The sequence below is a fragment of the Lemur catta genome, chromosome 21, assembly GCF_020740605.2.
Source record: "Lemur catta isolate mLemCat1 chromosome 21, mLemCat1.pri, whole genome shotgun sequence".
Taxonomy (NCBI): Eukaryota; Metazoa; Chordata; class Mammalia; order Primates; family Lemuridae; genus Lemur; species Lemur catta.
Genome location: NC_059148.1, coordinates 14,754,818 through 14,776,582, shown reverse-complemented (window position 1 = coordinate 14,776,582; position 21,765 = coordinate 14,754,818). Strand labels below are relative to the sequence as shown.

Sequence of the window (21,765 nt, the reverse complement as noted above, 5' to 3'; positions counted from 1 at the left end):
GCCTCCCAAGTAGCTGGGACTACAGGTGAGCTCCACCACTTGCAGCTAATTTTTTCTATTTTTGGTAGCGATGGGGTCTTGCCCTTGCTCAGGCTGGTCTCACACTCCTGACCTTAAGGGGTCCTCCTGCCTCTGCCTCCCAGAGTGCTAGGATTACAGGCATGAACCACTATGCCCGGTCCTGTAGTAGATACTTTGTTTTAACTTTCCCTGTTCCAGTACCCTTGGAAGACTTAAAAATGCAGGGTATGTTTAATACATTAGAGAAGCATAGCTAGGGATCATTATTCAAAAAGTTTCCTGCAAGGCGAGTTTGGAAGACTGTATTAGAGGCTCAAATTTAAATTTGTTGGAAAAATTAAAATTTGAATGAGCGGTTGATTCCTGGATTACAATTTTATTCTTCTAAATTTCTTTTAAGTTAATATGTGTTTATTCCTGTCTTGCTTTCTTTTGGTGAATGGTCTCTCTTCTTTTTCCCACTGCTCCCTCTCAATTTTATAATTGGGAAAACAACTAAGGCACAAAAAAGATTGTCTTCCCACACAAGAGCAAGACTTGGGGCTCCAAGTGAAAGGTATCATAGTCCTATTAAACTTGATTATTTAGGAGAAGATGATCAAGAGGAAGCTGTTTATGCTGGTTGTTTTCTGTAAATGTCATTTAGTGGGCAGAAGCCACAAGAGAAAGAAATATCAATTAGATAAATGTGTCTGAGTTGGGGATGTAGTGGAGAGTCAGTTGTCAATGAATGGTACTATAAGTTTAACATGAAATATTCCCATATTACTAGAAGCATATGGGGAAACTTTGATAATCTTAAAGAAGCCAGTGATTTTCTTTTGAACATTTCTCCATTTTCCCCCTTAATTCCAGCCTTCCACTAGTCGAAAGCGGGCCCCTGACGTGGAAGCAGAGGATGCTGAGACCACAAAGCGCCGGGCTGTGTATGCTGCTGTGTCTTGATCACTGTGGTTTGAACATGAAAGAAATCTACCTTCTTTCACTCTGTTGACATCCTTTCTTTAAGTTTTTTTTTTAATAGTATTTTAATTATGGGAATAATTGCTTTTTATACAATCATTGATGTACAATTAAAAACCAAATGGAACCTGGGCTTTGTGCATATGCTTGATAAACAGCAGTTTAGCTAAATGCCTTTTTTTATGTTTGAAGTTGTGTGCCTTTCATCTGAAGCTACACCTTGGCTGTCACCAGGCAGGTTTCTCAGGATGTCACCCTGATCTTAGCCTATGAGAGCTGAATACAAATTCTAAAGGCCCCTTTAGGAAGTTGCAGGGAAAGGGGCATAGCGAGTTTGGGGTGGAATACATACACACTGGCTGGCTGGCTGCCAGTGTCCTTGTGGGATGGCAGGTACCTTGGTGCATAATAACAGGCCAGTTTTCAATTGTCATCCTCACCTTCTTAAAGATACAGGTCTACAGTTCCTGAAACCTTGGGGCTAGATAAGTTACAAAATTCAGTTTTCCAATTTTAGGAAGATGATAGGGCACGTCTGTGTATTATGTATAGTATCCCAGTGGAGTCCTGTACCCAAACATGTTAATATTTCTGCAGCAAATATTTAAGCAAGAGGGATGGCGAAAGATTATAAGTAGCCTCATTTCACTTCATGTCAGTCTTTTCTGCCACATGAGTTATGGATGACCTGTTTTTCAGAACTGTTTGGCTATTGGAAGTGGAGAGAAGGCATGTGGTTATGTCATGTTGACTCAGTAATGACCAGGGAGGCCCTGTGCAAAGCCTTACCCTTGGCTAGTCTTGTCCTCATGGTGATCCTATGAGCTAGGTCCTCCATCAACCCTGGGGTTACAGGTGAGAAACCCAGGCTTAGAGGAGGAAGGTCACTTTTCCAGTGTCCCATAGCTGGTAAGACATTGTGGCATAGCTGGGACCCAATCTGGGTCTTTCTGACTCTATAACTAATATTCCTTGTTTTCTCAGTCACATGTGCAGTCACACTCAGGTTGACCCACACTGACAAAACTCTTAAGAGACTGATCTAAATCCTGAATGTCAGTGTGTTTAATTATAGTTTGTTTTAAAACAGAGCAGGGATTAGGATGATCCCTGAGTGAGGAATTGCCACTTGTCTGCCCATCAAGTGTGTTCAGTCCCTGCAGGCTTGCTCTAGGAACAGCCCTGTGATTGGTGGAAGTGGGAACATCTTGGTGGCAAGGACCAGAAGACCACTCAACTTCGTGGAAATGAAGATTTGTTTCAGGGTTACAGATGTCTGGGCCTGGGAGCCTTCAGGAGTGCAGACAGTTCTAATGGCTGGCTTCTCTTGTCTCTTTCTGACCCACTGAGTCTGCTTCTTTTGCTAGGTCACATTGTAGCTCACTGGCCATGCCATGAATTGAGCATCACACCACTGGTGATTTGGCCAGGGCAGGGTCAAGGGCACACAGCCGTTTCCCCAGGCAATCAGGGTGGTGGTTGGCAGTTTCCATTAGAAGGGTATACAGGCATTCTGAGGCTTGGCTGGCCTGAGGCAGGGGGGCTAGATGGGGATTTAGGTGGTTTGCTTGTTTAAAGGAATGAGGCTGAGATTGCCAAGTTAGATGGGTTTTAGCTCATTTGAATATTTAATATAGAGGCTTTGGTGTCCTAGGGCATTTTCCCCACTTGAGGCAGGAGTTAGCCAGCCCTTCTGTTTCCAGAGCATTTTGTATTGGCATCCTCTGCTTATATCTACCCTGGTAGGCTGAATGATGGCTCCCAAAAGGTGTCCTCATTCTAATCCCCAAAACCCGTGTATATATTCCTTTACATGACAAAAGGGACTTTGTAGATGTGATTAAGGATCTTGAGATGGGGAGATTATCTTGTTTTATCCCAGGAGCCCAGTGTCATCACAGTGCTCTTTTAAGAGGGATATAGGAGGAATCAGAGTTAGAGGAGATGGTAATGTGATGACTGTCTTAGTCCGTTTTGTGTTGCTAGAATAGAACACCTGAGACTGGGTAATTTATAAAGATTTATTTCCTACAGTTCTAGAGGCTGGAAAGTCCAAGGTCCAGGGGCCCACATCTGGTGAGAGTCCTCGTGCTGTGTCATTCCATAGCAGAAGGCATCACATGGGCGAGAGAGAAAGGGGGCTGAACTCAACCTTTTATTCCTAATATTAATTAGGAACCCACTCTTGTGATAATACCATTAATGACCCAATCACCTCTGAAAGGTCCCACCTCACTGTTGCTTTGGGGATTAAGTTTCCAACACACAAATTTCAGGGGATACTTTCAAATCATAGCAATGAGCAGAGACTGGAGTGATGCACTTTGATGCTGGAGGGAGAAGCAACACTCCATGGAATACTGGCAGCCACTACACGCTGAAAAAGGCAAGAAAATGGGTTTTCCTTTCAAAATCTGAAACAACCAGTCCTTTACAACTTGACTTTAGTGAAGTGAAACCGGTTTCAGGCTTCTGACCTATAAAACTAAGGCTAAGTTTGTGTTTTAAGCCACCAGTTTGTGGTATTAATCATTTGGTATAGGCCCGGTGTGGTGGCTCATGCCTGTAATCCTAGCACTCTAGGAGGCTGAGGCGGGAGGATCGCTCAAGGTCAGGAGTTCGAGACCAGCCTGATCAAGAGTGAGACCCCCGTCTCTACTAAAAAAATAGAAAGTATCTGAACAACTAAAAATATATGTAGAAAAAAAATTAGCCGGGCATGGTGGTGCATGCCTGTAGTCCCAGCTACTTGGGAGGCTGAGGCAGGAGGATCGCTTGAGCCCAGGAGTTTGAGGTTGCTGTGAGCTAGACTGATGCCATGGTACTCTAGCCCAGGCAACAGAGTGAGACTCTGTCTCAAAATAATAATAATAATAATAATAATAATAATAATAATAATAATAATTTGGTATAACAGCCATAGGAAACTAATACACCTAGCAATGGGAGACAGCTGCTGATTTGGGGCCACCCAGTAACTACTCCCTCTCCTAACCTCACTTTAATTTTCTTTTGGAGGAATTCTTTTCCCTATTCCGTGAAGTCATTGAGGGGTGGGAAGGATGCTAAAGCTAGTGTCTGCACCCTCACTATGGAAGCTGAAGGGGTCCCCAGAGGCTCCTGCTGTAGTGCTCCTCCCACTGGTCACCTAGCTAGAGGTGGGTACAGGACTTTGAAATATGAGTAAATGGAGCTGGGGTGGCTCATTAATGATGGGAACAATACTGTGCTAACCTGAGCTCTGCACTTCCTAACTTTGGCTTTGGATAAGTGACCTCATATTGCTGAGCCTTTGTTTCATGATCTATAAAATGGGTGCAGTAAGAGTACCAACCTCCAATGCTGTTTGTGAAAATTCAATGGAGGAGAGTTCATAAAGTGTCTGGCACGTGGTAAGGGATTCATCAATATTAGCATAAATGATGGGAGAGCCACATAAGTAGCCAGAGGGAGTCATAGAAAGTTCTTGAGCCAGGAAAGTAACATCTATTCAGCTTTTTGGGGGACATGCAATATGGGTAATTAGGTTACTTTTGACCAAGCAGATTTGGGAAATGCCAGGCCTTGGGTGGGTGATGGGAGCAGAGGTGGGGGCATAACTGCCACTACCTTTTGTGGAGCAGGCAAGTTGCTCCATGGTGGACCCACTGCATGCCTACATGATGGTGCAGTGGATGCTTGTTTGTGCCAGCCCTGTAACCAGGGTGGTACTTGCATCCCTATTTTTCAGGGGGAAGCAGCCCTTCTCTTAATTCCCCATTTTCTCCATGTCCTTCTGGGGGGATGGCCCCAACCCCTTCCTAGAGGGGCTCCCTATAGGCAGGTGTGGCTAGTCTGGCTGTGGTAATTGGCTCAAGTAGGGACATGTGGCTCTGATGGGTCCAATGAAAGTCAACCCTGGGAATTTGGCTGGAACTATTGGGAAACGGCCCCTGCTTTTTTGGGGCAGATGCGAGTTAGGAATGACTTCTTAGGCTACTATGTGGAAAGAACTGCATAAGAGTGAAGTTATCACAGGAGGAAGCAAGAGGCAAGAGATTAGCGAGACTGAGGTGGTTTGAGTGCCTGGGTGCCGCTATGTCTAAAGTGAGGCACCAACCCAGGCCTTTTGAATTATGTGATCAGGGATCAGGTATGTTCCCTTTTTTTACTTGAGAAGTTTTCTTATTTGTGGTCACTTGTATATGAAAAAGGCCGGGCTAATATATGGAAACACTCACAAACTCTGAGAGACTTTTGAAGATTCTTCTTTGTTCTAGTAGGGAAAAAACATTCTCTGCTGTTTTTCTGCCAACTTTAGGGTTTTCAGAGAGGTTTGGGGGAGAGAATGGAAAGTGAAAATGTGGGAAGAGTCCCTGCAGCCCCAGGGTTGGATGAACTCCTCCCAGCTAATTATACCACAGGGTTTGGGAGCGGAGCCCCGTTCATTAAACTTTTCGGAGTCTTGGACGGATAGGGCAGGAATTACACCAGTGAACCTCAGAGAGCTTGGTGTGTGCCAGGCATTGTGCTCTGGGACTCACAGTTGTTCGCTGAATAATGACATTTTGGTCAACAGTTGACCCCATATAAGTCAGTGGCCCCATAAGATTATATTAAATTCCTATCTTCCAAGGATGTAGCCATCATAATGTTGGTAGGGTAATGAATTACTCATGTGTTTGTGGTGATGCTGGTATAAACAAGCCTACTGTGCTGCTGGTACTATAAAAGTATAGCACATACAATTATATACAGCACATAATACTTGATAATAAACGACTGTGTTTATTACTGGTTTATGTATTTACATTATAGTTTTTATCATCATCATTTTCTTGTATACTCCTACTTATTAAAAAAAAAGTTAACTGCAAAACAGCTTCAGGCAGGTCCTTCAGGAGGTATTCTAGAAGAAGGCATTGTTATAGGAGATGACAACTCCATGAATGTTATTGCCCCTGAAGACCTTCCAGTGGGACATGATGTGGAGGTGGAAGACAGTGATATTGATGATCCTGACCCTATGTAGGCCCAGGCTAATGTGTTTGTGTCTTAGCAAATTTTAAAAAGTAAAACAAAATTTTTGTTTAAATAGAAAAAAAAGCTTATAGGATAGGAATATAAAGAAAGAAAATATTTTTGTACAGCTGTACAATGTGTTTGTGTTTTAAACTAAGTATTGTTATCAAAGAATCCAAAAGTTAAAAAATTTATAAGATAAAAAAGTTACTGTAAGCTATGGTTAATTTATTATTGAAGAAAGAAAAATAATTTTTAATTTAGTGTAAGTGTTCAGGATCCTAGGCCTTCACTGTCTCTCCCCACTCACTGGCTAACGCAGCTAGAGCAACTGCCCTATACTATTTTTTCTTTTATACTGTATTTTTACTGTATCTTTCCTATGTTTAGATACACAAATACTTACCATCATATTACAGTTGCCTTCAGTATTCAATACAGTAACATGCCGTTCAGGTTGTAGCCTAGGAGCAATAGGCTATGCCATATAACCTAGGTGTGTAGTAGGCTATCCCATCTATTAATAGGTTTGTGTAAGTACACTCTGTGGTGTTAGCATGACAACAAAATCGCCTGGGGCATCTCAGAACTATCCCGTGGTTAACCACTGAGTGACTATACAGGCATCTCCTAGAAAGCTCAGGGTAACTTTGTGAAGTACTACTGTCCCTCTCCCCTTTGCACATGTAGAAATCAAGGCCCTCTGGCTTGGTCAAGTGACCTGTTCAAGGGTTTCCCAGTTTTCGAGAGATGGAGGTGGGACGTGAAACGAGATTTTCCTTTCTCGAGAACCTGGGTTCTTAACCATTAATTACTACTTCAAGAGGTCTTAGCTCACCACCTGCTAAGTACTAGGCGCAGGGCTGAGGCAGATTATTTTGAGTCCTCAGGGTGTAGAGAAAACAGGTCCTGAACACCTGACCCTAATCATGCGAGGGTTAATGGAGATGCGGACCTTGAATTGAGATTCTCCACTGAGTCAGGCTCTCCCCGGGACGTGGGCGTCCACTTTGCCACTTACACTCGCGCACGTGGTGCCCATCTCCACGATGAGGCTCTCATCAGCTTAGCGGCACCCCTTCCCCGGCACTTCTTGGGGGTAAGTCCCTCCTGGCCCGGACCCTCGCCCGCCGGGCCCCGCGCTGCGGGCCAAGCAAAAGGGGCGGTGTGGGGAAAGGGTCGAGGGGTCTGGCCCGGGGTGGTCCGCACTGCGGCGGACGGCGGTGCCGAACCGGGAATGGCGAGCTCTGCAGCCAGGCCGGACGGGCGCGGCGGGGGTGGGCGCAACGCCGGGAACAGCGGCCAGCTCCGGAGGGCGAAAGGCGGGGCGCACGGGGAGGGGGCGCGGCGATCGCGCGCGTGCGTGGTGCGTGTGTGGCTCGCGGGGGCGCGCGTGCGCGCTGGGGGGGCAGTGTACATTGCCGCGGCGGCGCGCGGCACGGCGGGAACATGGCGCGCGGGGTCGGCGCGCGCGCCTAGCTGGCGGGACCGTTAGCTCGAGGCGGACGCGGCCCGGGACCCGTGGGGATGGAGCAGTCGCCGCCGCCGGCTCCCGAGCCGACCCCAGGGCTCACTCCGGCACGGAACCGCAGGCGGCGTGAGCCCGAGTCGCCGCCGGCGCCGGCGCCGGTGAGTGCGTGAGGGGCTCGGGCCGGGAGACTTTCTTTGTGAAACTCCGTCGGTGCGAGCCGGGCCGGGCCTCAGCGGCTGAGGAGCGCCCGCCTCGCGGTCCGGGTTCGATCCCCTCTGCGAGCCGTCAGGCGGCGGGACCCGGTCACTGCCTGCCGGCCCGAGTTTCCGCGGGAGTGTGTGTGTGTGCGCGCGCGAGGGGTGGGGGTGTGGTATACAGTCGGCGCCGACAGCGCGAGGCGCCTCCTCAGCGCCCCCGTCCCCTTGGGGCGGGCCCCGGGGACCGAGCCCGCGGGAGCGGCAGACGGCATCCACGGGCAGACAGGTGTTGGCCAGCCAGGGGAGGCTCAGGTGCTGCCAATCCCGGGTGGGGTTTGTAAGAAGTGAGCTCTCCGTCCCCGGAAGGGAGCAAGTCTGTCCGTGGCTGACCACAGAGATGTTGTAAAGCTTTCCAGTTACCTCGCCTTCGTGGTGTGTTTGGGCTGTCTGTCAGGGTGAAGGATGCTGAGCGAAAGGGACTTTGCAGGTGGGGCTCCCGCTGGACGGGACGGATGGCCCTGAGCTCTGGGCTCTAGGGCTGTTTTCTTTTTCGGGCTCCCAAACCGGTTAGGGCTTAGGAGCAATCCGGAGCATCTGTTAAAAACACAGGCTTCACGCCCCTCCCCAAGCCCACGGACTCTGGCTGTCCAAGGCAGGGGAGCAGATTTTGAATTTGTAACAAGCTCCGAAGTTGTTATGAGCAGGCGAGTTTGGCAAGCCCTGTTTTAGAGAGTAAGCTTCCTGTGAGCAGGACCTGTTCTGTTTATACCTCACCGTGGCGTGCTGGTACCAGGCATGATGCCCGGCACATGGTAGATGGTTGGTAAATGTTTTTAGGAAGACCAGATGACTAGGGAGTGTGCAAAATAGGAGTTCTTGAGACGTTTTCAGGAGCTTGAGATTAATTTCGCTGTCAGGTTTACAGTATAGTATGTGATTTTTGTTAGCTCCCAACTTTTGTGGCTGTTTAAAATGCCATGTTTTCAGTATGTTCTAGGCAAAAAGGAGGATATGTGTTGCTTAGTGTAAATCAGCAACTGTGTATACCCCAGCTTGGTTAAAATTCTGGAACGGAACTGTGAATAAAAAGATGCATATTTCTTTCTCTTCATCATTTGGGAACCCTAGATGTAGAGGATTTTGTTCCTTTGAGGCAGGTAAATACATACATTTTCATTCAAAGCAAATCTTAATTACTGTTTATTCAGGAAAAGTTGGCAATTTGCTTAAACCTGAGCATTTGTAGTCTTTATGTGATATTTTGAAATTGAGAAATTGAAATTTATGTTTAGTTCAGAGTCAATGCTAAAATGGAATTGTTTGAAAATTATTTTAGTTTTTTTCATTAAGGTGAATTTCATCTAGTTGGTTTCATTTTAATAGGATTTGTTCACTGGACAAAATATGTATGTATAGGAAGACAAGACTTTTGGAATTGAGATTGCACTGAAGAAGAAAAATCGAAAAATTAGGCACTTCAGTCTCTCAGTGTGTTTTTTAAAGTTTCGCAGATGTGTCTTTAAAAACTTAATTAAGATAAATGAGGTAAATTCACCTACTGTGAAATTAACACCTTTAGTGTAGAAGGGTGCAACCATCACCATTATCTACTTTTGTTTTTTCTTCTGAGGCAGAGTCTTGCTCTGTCACCGTGGCTAGAGTGCAGTGGTGTAATCATAGCTCACTGCAACCTCGAACTCCTGGGCTCGAGCCATCCTCCCCACCTACCCCCAGTAGCTGGTACTACAGGTGTGCACCACCACACCGGGGTAACTTTTTCTATTTTTAGTAGAGACAGGTGTTGCTCTTGCTCAGGTGGTCTCGAACCCGTGAGCTCAAGTGGTCCTCCCACTTCAGCCTCCCAGAATGCTAGGATTACAACCATGATCTACCATGCCCAGCCACCATTATTTACTTTTAAAGCATTTTCATCATCGCACAAGAAATCCCATGCTTAGGCACAGTCACTCCTTATTGCCTTTTCCCTCAGCCCCTGGCAATAATCAGCCTAATTTCTGTTTCTATGAATGTAGCTATTTCACATAATGGAATCGTACAATATGTGGTCTTTTGTGACTGACTTCTTTTATTTAGCACACTGTTTCTAAAGTTCATCCATGTTGTAGCATATATGTACTTCATTCCTTTTTATTTTTTTGAGGCAGTCTCACCCTGTTGCCCTGGCTAGAGTGCTGTGGCATAAGCCTAGCTCACAGCAACCTTAAACTCCTGGGCTCAAGTGATTCTTCTACCTCGGCATTCCAGAGTGCCAGGATTACAGGTGTGAGCCACCGTGCCTGGCCTATACTTCATTCCTTTTTGTTGCTGAATATATTCTATTGAATGGATATACCACATTTTGTTTATTGATTTATCTGTTGATAGACATGTGGGGTTTTCCCCAGTTTTTGGCTGTTATGAATAGTGCTTGTTTGTGTACAAGTTTTAGTATGAATGTATGTTTTCATTTCTTTTGGTTGTATCTGTAGGAGTAGAATGCTGGGTCACATGATAACTTTTTTAACCTTTTGAGGAACTGCCAAATCATTTTCTAAGGTGCTGCACAACTTTATCATCCCCACCAGCAATGTATTAAGGTTCTAGTTTTTCTACCTCCTGGCCAATATGCATTATTTTAAACTTTAGCCATCCTGGTAGGTGTGAAGTGGTATCTCCTTGTGGTTTTGATTTGGATTTCCCTGATGACTAATGAAGTTGGATGTGTTTTCCTGTGCTTATTGGCCATTTGCTTATCGTCTTTGAATAAATGTCTATTCAAATCCTTTGTCCATTTTTTTTTTGCTCATTTTTAAATTGGGTCATTTATCTTTATTATTGAGTTGTAGTTCTTTAAATATTCTGGATATTAAAACCTTATCAGATGTGATTTGCAAATTTTTTCCCCCATTTTATAGGTTGTCTTTTCACTTTTTAAAATTTAATTTAATTTTTTTTTTTTTTTTGAGGCAGGGTCTTGCTCCATGGTTGCAGAGCCTTGTCATTGCAGCCTTGAACTCCTAGGCTTGACTATTCCTCCTGCCTCAGCCTCCCAAGTAGCTAGGACCACAGGCACACACTACCACAGGGGCTAATTTTTTTATTTTTTGTAGAGACAGATCTTGCTATATTGCCCAGGCTGGTCTTGAACTCCTGGCCTTAAGCAGTCTTCCCCTCTTGCCTCTCAAAGTACTAGGATTACAGGTGTTAGCCACTGCTCTTGGCCTGATACTGTCCTTTGATGCCAAAAAAGTTTTTAATTTTGTTGAAGTTCAGTGTATTTGTTTTTTCTTTTGCTGCTCATGCTTTTTGGTTTCATATCTAAGAATCCATTGCCAAATTCAAGGTCATGAAGATTTGCCCCTATGTTTTCTTTAATAGTTTTATGCTTTTAGCCCTTATATTCAGGGCGTTGATCCATTTTGAGTTAATTTTTGTGTGTGGTGTGAGGTAGTGGTCCAAATTCTTTGTTTTGTATTTAGATATCCAGTCCTCCCAGCATTATATATTGGAAAGACTATTCTTTCCCCAGCTGAATGGTCTTCTAACCCTTATTGAAAATCAGTTGACCATATGTGAGGTTTTATTTCTGGACTCACAATTCTGTTCTCTTGATCTGTATGTCTTTAAGGCAGTACTACATTATTTGATTACTGTAGCTTGGTAATAGGTTTTCAAATTAAGTGTATGACCTCTTTGTTCTTTTTCAAGACCATTTGGCTATTCTGGGTCCCTTGTATTTCCATATGGATTTTAGTATAAACTTACCAATTTCAGCAAAAAAGGCAACTGAGATTTTTATAGTGATCATGTTTAATCTGCTCTTCCAATAATGTTTTGTAGTTTTCAGCATACAAATCTTAGAGTTTAAAAAATTTTTTCGTAAGTATTTTATTCTATTTGATGCTATTGTACATGGAACTATTTTTAAAATTTCATTTCATATTGTTCATTGCTAGAAATACAGTTGATTTTTTGATATGTCCTTTAACTTCATCATTTAGTGGTTGTCCATTCTAATTTTTTGTTTTAAGATCTACCCCCAAAATTAATGAAGAAGAATGGTCCTTGAAAGTTTAAGTATGAACTTTGATGCATATCTAGGTTCATATGTCTGTGTTTTGGCTCCACTACTTACAAACTGTATGAGCTTTGACAAGTCTTAACTATTATGAATCTCAGTGTTCTCATATGTATAATCTGACAGTAGTATCCATCCCAAAGAATTGTTAAAGAGGATGTAGGTAGATTTTTAGAACAATGCCTGCATGTGGTAGGGATCTGATATTTGCTGTTTATCTTCTGCTAATTAACTCCAGTTAAAAGCTAAAACCCAAAAGGAAAACAAAGCCAAAAATGACCCAAATCAAGAAAAACAAAAAACCGCAAAACCGCAGACTACAAAAAAAAATTAAAAAAAAAAAAAAAAAGAAAACCCACAAGGAAAAAACCACAAACAAAAACCCCAAGCCTCTTCCTGTCCCTGTCACTTTTCTATAACCCAAGAAATCCCTGTGAGTGCTTGAGGAACTGTGAAAGAAGACGTCTTTCATACCACATAATTGTGTTGTAAAAGCTTGCAAAATCTAAGCTGTTACATATTGTATTTGAGAATGTATTTTAAAGTATTACTCAAAATAATAAAAGTGTGATTCAAAGCTGTTTATTTTTACCCCATGGTTATTATTTAATGTGCTGTTCTTTTACTTTTTCTCCTAAAAGTAGAAGCAGTATTTTTTCATTAAATTTGATGGTTACAATTATTGCCTCCTTTGAATAATTACTGTTTTAAAAAAAAACTCTTATTAGCAAACCTGGTGTTTCCACTTCAACTGAGTAGCACTTTTATTTTGGTGTCTCTTTAGGAATAGGGATAGATTGTTATTTTGTAAGGGGAGAAACTAGAGGCACAATATGATACAAATATGATGCTTTGAACATATTAATTGAAGGTATATTCACTGTGAATGCAAAAAAAAATTGTTTACTCTGTAATTATTTTAGCAATAAAAATTTACCTTCAAAATCACAAGTGTGTTTATAACCCCCAAACCCACAAATTGATTACCCACAGACATTTATATAAGAAAATTTCCTTTTTTAAATCAAAGTTGATCTTTATTTTCAAAAACCTTTTTATTATGTATGCATTGTATAAAATTAGAAAATGTAAGACAAGCAACCCCCCAAAACTCCACAACATTACCAATACCCAGCGATTACTATTATCAATACCTTAATATATCCTTCTGGAACTTTTACTGTGCATCTTTCTATTTAACATATTCTATTATACATATACACACAAAAATATTAATATATAGGTATTTTACCTAAAATAAGATCAAACTGTTCAAAATGTCTTTAATTTTCGTATTTAAAATCAGCTTTATTTAGGCATAATTTACATACAATAAAATTTACCAATTTTAAGTGTATAGTTCTGTGAGTTCTGACAAATGTATACAGTTGTATAATCACTACTAGTAAGCAGAAGTAATAGAAGGTTGTTCCATTTTATTACTCAATACTACTCTATTGTGTGTGTATGTTGCAATTTGTTGTCTATTCACTAGTTGATACTTGGGTTGTTTTCAGTTTTTGGTGATTATGAATAGAGCTGCTGTGAACATTCATATACAAATATTTTATATGTTTCATGTTTCTCTTTTTTTTTTTTTTTGGTTGAGGGAGGTAAGTAAGTGGGATTGCTGGTTTGTAGATGTGCTGCCAAGGTGAGCATTGGAATTGCTGATTTGTATAGTAAACACATAGAGATACTGCTTTGAAATCTTTTTTTTAAGTCAACAATCCCCCTTACTTTCCATTTAAGGGAATTTTCCTTAAATACTCAGATAATATCAAAATTTTTCAAAAGCTGTTGTGTCTATCTAAATCAGTATCTAATTCAAGACCATGCCTTAATTCGTGTCCCTTAAGTATCTCTTATTCTAGCATAGTCCCTTTTTTCATGAAACAGATACATTGCAGAGACCAGGACAGTTGTCCTGTAGAATGCTCTTCCTTCTGAATTTGTCTGATAGCTTCCATGTGGTGTCATTTATCTTGTTCCTCTGTTTCCTATAAACTGTATAAAAGCTGTATGGAGACTTGATGGATTCAAGTTAAATATTTTTGGATAGATCATGTCTTTGATAATGTCTACTTAATCTTCCAGTATAAGGCTTTATTGCTAAAAATAAAGCCTTATCAATATAAAATAAAGCTTTTATCACAAAATTAAAATTGAAATAAAGCCTTTATCACTAAAAAAGTTTTAATTATTAAAAATCGTGGCTGGGAGTGGTGTCTCATGCCTGTAATAACCAGAAATTTGGGAGGCTGCGGCAGAAGGATTGCTTGAGGGCAGGAGTTTGAGACTAGCCTGGGCAATGTAGCAAAACCCCATCTCTATAAAAAAGAAAATAAGAAAAATTATCTAGGTGTAGTGGTGCTCTCCCGTAGTCCCAGGTACTTGGGAGGCTGAGGCAGGAGAAATACCAGAGGCCAAGAGTTTGAGAATGCAGTGAGCTGTGATTGAGTCACTGCAATCCAGACTGGGCAACAGACTGAGACCTGTTTTGAAAAAAAAATCATTAGCATTTTCTTGCTGTTGGGAAAGGGAAAGCAATAATAATGTCCTTCTATTCTTTGACTAGATACCAGCGACTAGTTCTTTTACTGGAGACCAAAAATAGTATTGAGAGAATTGAGGAGGCAGTAATATTAGGTCACTAAGTATGAAATGTCCAATTTCCTTAAGTACTAAGTTTGACAGTTGATATCTCTGAGATTTTCACTTTGACAATTCTTGTTTTATTTTTATTGTGAAGGTACATCCTCAGTCTTTCAAACACATGGTTTTTGTCTTGTGATTATCTTTCAAATGTTTTTTAGAACAATTTTTGTGAAACTATGGATAAGGCAAAATTTCATGTTATTTTTGAATGTGAGTTCCATCGTGGAACAAATACTGCGCAGACAGCTCAAAATATCAGCAAAGTATTTGGGAAGGATGTGGCTCATGATCACATATTATGTCAATGGTTCCAGAAGTTCCTTTCTGGTGATTTGAATCTTGAAAATGAGCCACATGGGTGACCTGAGACTAAAGTTGATAATGATGAGCTGAAGAAAGCTGTAGTGGAAGGGAATCCATCTCAACCTGCATATATATGAATTAGCAAGGTTTGACATTACTATTCCAACAATACTGGACCATTTGAAACAAATCAGCAAGGTAAAGAAGCTGGATAGATGGGTACTGTATGAATTAAACAAGTGTCAGAAGAGAAATTGTCTCGAAGCTTGCCTTTCTTTGCTGTCATGACAGAAAAGCGAACCATTTCTACACTGTATTGTTATGTGTGATGAAAAATGGATTCTTTTTGATAATCACAAGCATTTGGCACAATGGTTGGATAAAGATGAAGTGCTGAAACATGGTCCAAAACTGAATATATATCCAGAAAAGCTAATGGTGTCTGTTTGTTGGTCCAGTGCTGGTATTCCACTACAGCTTCATGAAACCTGGTCAGTGACAGTGGATGTCTACTGCAACCAAGTAGACGGAAAGCAGCCACGCACGATTGGTCAATAGAGACAGGCCAGTCCTCTTGCAAGACCACATGTCACTCCTCAAACTACAGAAGCTGTACTTGGAAACTCTCTGTCATCTACCGTATTCACTAGACCTTGCACCAACTAACTACCACTTCTTCCAGGCTTTGGACCACTTCTTGTAAGGAAAAACATTCAATTCGCAACACATTGTGGAAAATGCCTTTGGTGATTTCGTCGCTGCTTGCTCTCCAGGCTTCTTAGCTGCTGGCATAAACAAGCTACTCTTAAGTTGGCAAAACTGTGTCTATAGTTTAGGCGCATACTTGGATTAATTGTACTGCTTGTTTGAGATATTATAATCTTTTAATTTGAAATCAGACATTTCATGTTTAATGACCGAATAGTAACTGGTCAGTAAAGCAGAAAAGGGGGAGAAATAGGTATCATTGTATGGCTCTAATTGGCCTCTCTGTGACCACTACAAAAAACCCCTTTTTTATCTCATGGTTATACTACCTCTAGGAGAGAGGACATCTCTTTCTGAAAAACATGCCTTATTTTATTTTATTTATTTATTTTTCCAGGGACAGGGTCTTGCTTTTTTGCTGAGGCTGAATTGCAGTGGTACTACAGGCATGCATCCATGATACTTGGCTAATTAAAAAAAAAAATTTTTTTTTATTTTTGTAGAGACAGGGTGATCTTATGTTGCTAAGCTGGTCTCTCAAACTTCTGGCCTCAAGTAATTCTTCTATCTTGGCTTCCCTGAGTGCTAGGATTACAGACATGAGCCACTATGCCCAGTCTATGCCTTATTTTAAGTGATTAATAGTGTAAAGTTAATGTACAGTAGTCTGGCATGTGATTTTTTGAGATTCTACCTGACAAATAATTGATTTTTAATGAAGATGTGGTTCTATTTTGTGGATAAAGAGCAGGATTGCTAACAAATAGCAGGTGGTCTGAATAACACAACAGACCTGACTTTGTGGTATTGTCTTGCAGGAGTGAAAAAATAAAAAGTTAACTGTGAATGTTAAATAAGGGAAGGCACCCTTATTATACATGGTTTTCCCATTCCTGGAACGTACTTGGCATTTCCATGCTATCACTGGCTAGATGAGGAGGGGAAAGAAATGATATAATAAAGGAAAGGAATGTACTGGAAAAGAATCATCCGAATATGTAGAAAGTAGAATCAGCTGGAGATGGGAGGAGAGAAGAGGGTGATGATTAGATTTAAAGGACAGATTCTAACAAAATATTGGAATCTCTTTGTAACTGGGCCATTTGTCTTTCTTTTGTGATTGAACTCTGCAGCATTAAGTGAAGCTGGAATGGATTCGGTTCTTTAGGGCTGAAGGTATTTTGCTTGGTTATTTTGTTTTTAGCAGTTGGACTGGGATGTTTCAGAAATGTAATTTTAAAATAAGAATAAATCTAATCTTGACATCCCATGTTCATGGACCAGAAGATTTAACATCGTTAATTTGGCAGTATACCCCCATATGTTTTATAAATTAAACACAATCCCTATCAAAATCTCATCTGCCTTTTTTTTTTTTTTTGGCAGAAACTGACAAACTGATTTTCAAATCCATATGGAAATGCAGGGTACCCAGAATTGCCAAGATAATCTTGAAAAAGAACAAAGGTGGAGGGTTTAAACTTCCCAGTTTCAAAACCACTGCAAAGCTTCAGTAATCAAGACAGTGTGGTACTGGCATAAGGATAACACGTAGATCAATGGAATTGAGAGTCCAAAAATAAACCATTACAGTTATGGTCATTTGATTCTTAATGGTCCAAAGACCATTCAGTAGGGGAAAGAATGGATTTTCCAACAAGTTGTGCTGTACAATTAGATATCCTCTTGCAAAAGAATGAATTTTGACCCTTACCTCACACATTGCACAAAAATTAACTAAAAGTAGACCAAATACTTAAATATAAGAGCAAAAAGAATAAAACTCTTAGAAGAAAACATTGGAGTAAATCTTTGTGACCTTGAGTTAGGCAATGATTTCTTAGATATGAAGCCAAAAGCACAAACAGCAAAAGAAAGAATAGAAAAATTGGATTTCATCAAAATTAAAAACTTTTGGGTGTCAAAGGACACCATCCAAGAGTGAAAAGAACATCTACGTATTAGAAGAGAATATTTGCAAACTGTATATTTGATAAGGGACTTGTATCCAGAATGTATAAAGAAGTCTTACAACTCAATAAAAAGACAATCCAATTAAAAATGGACAAAGGATTTGAATAGACATTTCTCAAAGAAGATATACAAATGGCCAATAAGCACATGAAAAAGGTATGCAGCATTATTAGTTATTAGGAAAACTCACATCAAAACCACAATGAGATACCACTTCACATCTACTAGGATGGCTAAAGTAAAAAAGACAATAAAAAGTGTTGATGAGTATGTGGAGAATTTGGAGCCCTCATACACTGCTAGAATGTAAAGTGGTGCAGCTATCTTGGAAAACATTTGGCAGTTCCTCAGAATGTTAAACATAGAGATGCCGTATGGCCCAGTAATTTTACTGCTAGGTAGATACCCAAGGGAAATGAAAACACTTGCTCACACAAAAACTTGTAAATGAATGTTCATAGCTTCATTATTTATAATAGCCAAAAAGTGGAAACAACCCACAAGTGCATCAACTGGCACAACACTGATGAACCTTGAAAACATTCTGAGTGAAAGAAACCAGTCGCAAAAGTTCACATATTATGTGATTATATTTATGTGAAATAATTCAGCATAGGCAAATCCGTAAAGGCCGAAAGTGGATTTATGTTTGTCAGGGACTTGGGGAGGAGAAGTAGGGAATGACTGCTAATGGGTATGAGGCTTATTTTAGGGGTGATGAAAATATTCTAAAGTTAGAATGCAGTAATGATTGCAAAAGTCTGAATAAACTAAAAGCCACTGAACTGTATACATTAAATTAGTGAATTTTGTGATATGTGAAATATATTTCAATAGGGATGTAGAAATGAGGAAAGAATTAGAAAATAAGTCTAACCCTTAAAAATCATTAAATTTATTGTCCTTAGGATTCTTCAGCAAAAAAAAAAATTATTAAAGATACTCTCTTCAAGTCTTGTCTCCTCTCTCACTTTTATTTTCATTAGTATGTGGTAAAATGAGTAGGATTACTTGATCCTGTCATTTACAGCTGTCTTATGGAGAGACAAACTAAATCCAACACTGATAGTTAAAATAGAGTATATACTGTGTGTATAAAAAATTTCAAACATATGGAAAATTGGATTGAATTCAATAATAAATGTTTATATTTTCTCATTACTTCAATTTAATAATTAACATTTTGTCAATACTTGAATATATTTTGAGAAATAGCAGAATAAAGATTTGTGGAGCCTTTTACATCTTCCAAAATAAGTTTTCACTAAGCATTTATATAGCAAACACCTGAAATTAAGATGGATAAGAGGCTGGGCATGGTGGCTTATACCTATAATCCTAGCACTTTGGAAGGCTGAGGCGGGAAGATCACTTGAGGCCAGAAGTTTGAGACTGGTCTGGGCAGCATAGTGAGACACCTGTCCCTACAAAATATAAAAGAATTAGCTGGACGTGGTAGCATGTGCCTGTAGTCCCAGCTACTTGGGAGGTGGACGTGGGAGGATTGTTTGAGCCAGGAGTTCAAGGTTGCAGTGAGCTGTGATTGCACTGCTGCACTCCTCCAGCCTGGGCAACAGAGTGAGACCCTGTCTCAAAAAAAAAAAAGAAAAGAAAAGAAAAGTCACGTGAACATATTAAGAAATCTGAACTGTTTTTGTAAATAACATTTTTAACATAAGCATGTTAACCTTCTTGGGTTTATGAGGTTATTGTGCCAAATTGTAGAAAAACCAAGGAAACTGACAACATAAGATTTTCTCTTTGACCTCCTGTCTTCTACTAGGAACTTGGTTTCCTGATTTTTTGTTAGTGCAATTTGATATTGAGGAATATATATTTAATAAGGCTAGGTGCTTAGGTTGGGGTTGTACGTTTTATTTTGGAGTTAACTGGTGATACATTTGAGTATATTCTTCCCCTCTCAGGAATGTGCATGTTACCTTAAGATTTTGGAATCCAGGCACATTTGGCCCTGTGTATTTCTTATCATTAAGAAAATTATATTGCAGCAGGTTGCACAGAAGGTACCAAAACCACGGCCACAATTGCTTCTCTATGTAATATTTGTGTTCTGAGTTCTGTCTGAGATCCACGTGGTTTTAGCTTATGTAGCAACAGGAGTTTTGAATGTTCGTACACTGTTTGAATAATGCTCTTGTTAAATTCATTGCTTCCTAATCTTCACAAAGATTTATGGAAAGCATTTATAATAATTGTTCAAGAAGTTGGCCACAAATTCCAAATATATTTAATGAAAAATAAAATTTTCATTAGATACTTGGAGGAACCCTGTAAGTTACAGTGTATTTGTGTGGAAGCAATCTTTCCTAAGTATAGGTGTTTCGGATTATTATAGTTAACATTTATATTGTACTTACTCTGTGTCAGGTGCTGTTTAAGTACTTTACATATATTAACTAATTTGATTCTCACTATAACCTTGTGAAGTACGTAGGATTATCCCTATTTTATGTATGGGGAAACTGAGGTACAGAGAGGTTAACGACCTTGCTTAAGATCATATAGCTAGGAAACTGAGTTGCCCTGAATTCTAATTTAGTGTCTGGCTCTGGAGTCTGTGCTTCTAACCATTGCATTTGACTGTCTTTGATTTATATGATTACTAAGCAGGTAGTGACCAATTATAACTATCTTTTGTATCAGTTGTATCTGACATAATTTTTTTTTTTTTTTTGAGACAGAGTCTTGCTCTGTTGCCCAGGCTAGAGTGCTGTGGCATCAGCCTAGCTGACAGCAACCTCAAACTCCTGGGCTCAAGCAATCTTCCCGCCTCAGCCTCCTGAGTACCTGGGACTGCAGGCATGCCCTGCCATGCCTGGCTAATTTTTTCCATTTTTTAGAGATGTGGTCTTGCTATGTTGCCCAGGCTGGTCTTGAACTCTTGGCCTTAAATGATCCTCCTGCCTTAGCATCCCAAATTGTTGGGATTACAGATATGAGCCACCATAGCCAGTGGAATCCTATACTTCTATACTTAGTCCTGCATTTCTCTCTCTCTTGGATGATGCTGAATATAGAGAATTATATTTTCATTAATTATGCATTTCTAAGTTCCTGTTGGGTTGACCATATTCATTTCTAGCACCACTACTTTCTAATTATCTCATGACAGACTCCTTTTAATCATATTTATTTCAATAAAAGATAGCTTCTTTTTCCACATTCTAAGTGTACTGTTCTTTGGGACTGTCAGGAAAAATTGTGAAAGACTTGAAATGAACCAAAAAGATTACGGGATGTCTTCAATGGAAAACTAGGTTGTCTGGAATTCAGTGTACCCTTCTGTTTTATCTGATTTTATGAGGTTTGCACCTTTCTCTGTCTTTGAGTTACTTTATAGTCTTATGCATTGTAGATAACTGATAGCAGTGCAAGTGATTCTTGTTTGCAGGTATGCAAATAATTCTTTCCAGAGAGAGAGGCAATTGATTTTCCTTTCCTCCTCCCTTAAAAAGGCCAGTTTTGTGTCTAGTATTTAGAAATTCATTTCAGCATTTGTGATTGCCTTTACATACATGGTACTTTGAATTTTGTGAAGTGGTTATAATATTTTACTGGGTCACTCATTAATTAATTAGTTAAATAAAGTCTTTGACATATGTTCATTTTGTGTTTGTATGAGAGGGATGATTTTACCTTTACAAAAATTGATATTTTAAAAGGAACAAGGTCCTTTATTGGTTTTTATTCATAGTTCCCCCTCTCACAAAGCTTATCAGAAAAAGAGGGTTGAAAGTACCAATAAGTTCAGAGACCAGTAATAGCCTCAGGGATTTTTATTATTTGTCATAATTGCTGAAAAATAATGCTTTTAAAATTTAATGGCATATGATATAAATTATTCATGCTTATCTGTGTGTTTAATGTTTAAATTACATGTATTTGTAAGTGGGTTGAATTTGAAATTTTAATAATTAATTTTGACCTTATGTATTTGAATTTCTGTCATTATGAGTAAACAAGCAAAACTGTTTTCTCCATTAGCCTTAAAAGAGGTTGGCTATTTACCATATAAAATGGTAGTGACTTATTTATAACCATCTCAAGTGAAGAGAACATTGTAGAAGATACAAAAGTTATGAATATTAGAATTATGTTGTGATAAATCTTCAAATCAGAGTTTGTAATGAATGGATTGTGATTTAGTTTCTACAGTATTATTCATGGGCATGAAACTATGGGAATTAACAAGTAAATACAATTTGGGGCTGATCAAATTAGACTTTCTTAAAACCAAACCTCAGCAGGTTACAAAAACTACAAACTAGGAACTGGAATATTTTTAAATGAGCAAAAGTAATCTTGGACAGGGTCTTACTCTGTGGCAGTGGCGTCCTCATAGCTCACTGTAACCTCCAATGCTGGGGCTT

At 40.0% G+C, this 21,765-nt stretch overlaps 2 protein-coding genes across 3 annotated transcripts in view; both read left to right on the top strand.

Moving 5' to 3' along the window:
- CHEK2 (checkpoint kinase 2) overlaps positions 1 to 1,116 on the top strand; it is a 33,064-nt gene extending 31,948 nt beyond the window's left edge. For both annotated transcript variants that reach the window (XM_045534373.1, XM_045534374.1), the window contains exon 15: positions 877 to 1,116. In XM_045534373.1, the coding sequence (XP_045390329.1) occupies positions 877 to 966 (90 nt within the window). In that variant the 3' untranslated portion in view covers positions 967 to 1,116. The remainder of the gene's footprint in view (positions 1 to 876) is intronic.
- A 6,252-nt stretch (positions 1,117 to 7,368) lies between these two features.
- TTC28 (tetratricopeptide repeat domain 28) overlaps positions 7,369 to 21,765 on the top strand; it is a 533,622-nt gene continuing 519,225 nt past the window's right edge. Inside the window, exon 1 of the mRNA XM_045534372.1 lies at positions 7,369 to 7,614. Within this exon, the coding sequence (XP_045390328.1) occupies positions 7,513 to 7,614 (102 nt within the window). The 5' untranslated portion in view covers positions 7,369 to 7,512. The remainder of the gene's footprint in view (positions 7,615 to 21,765) is intronic.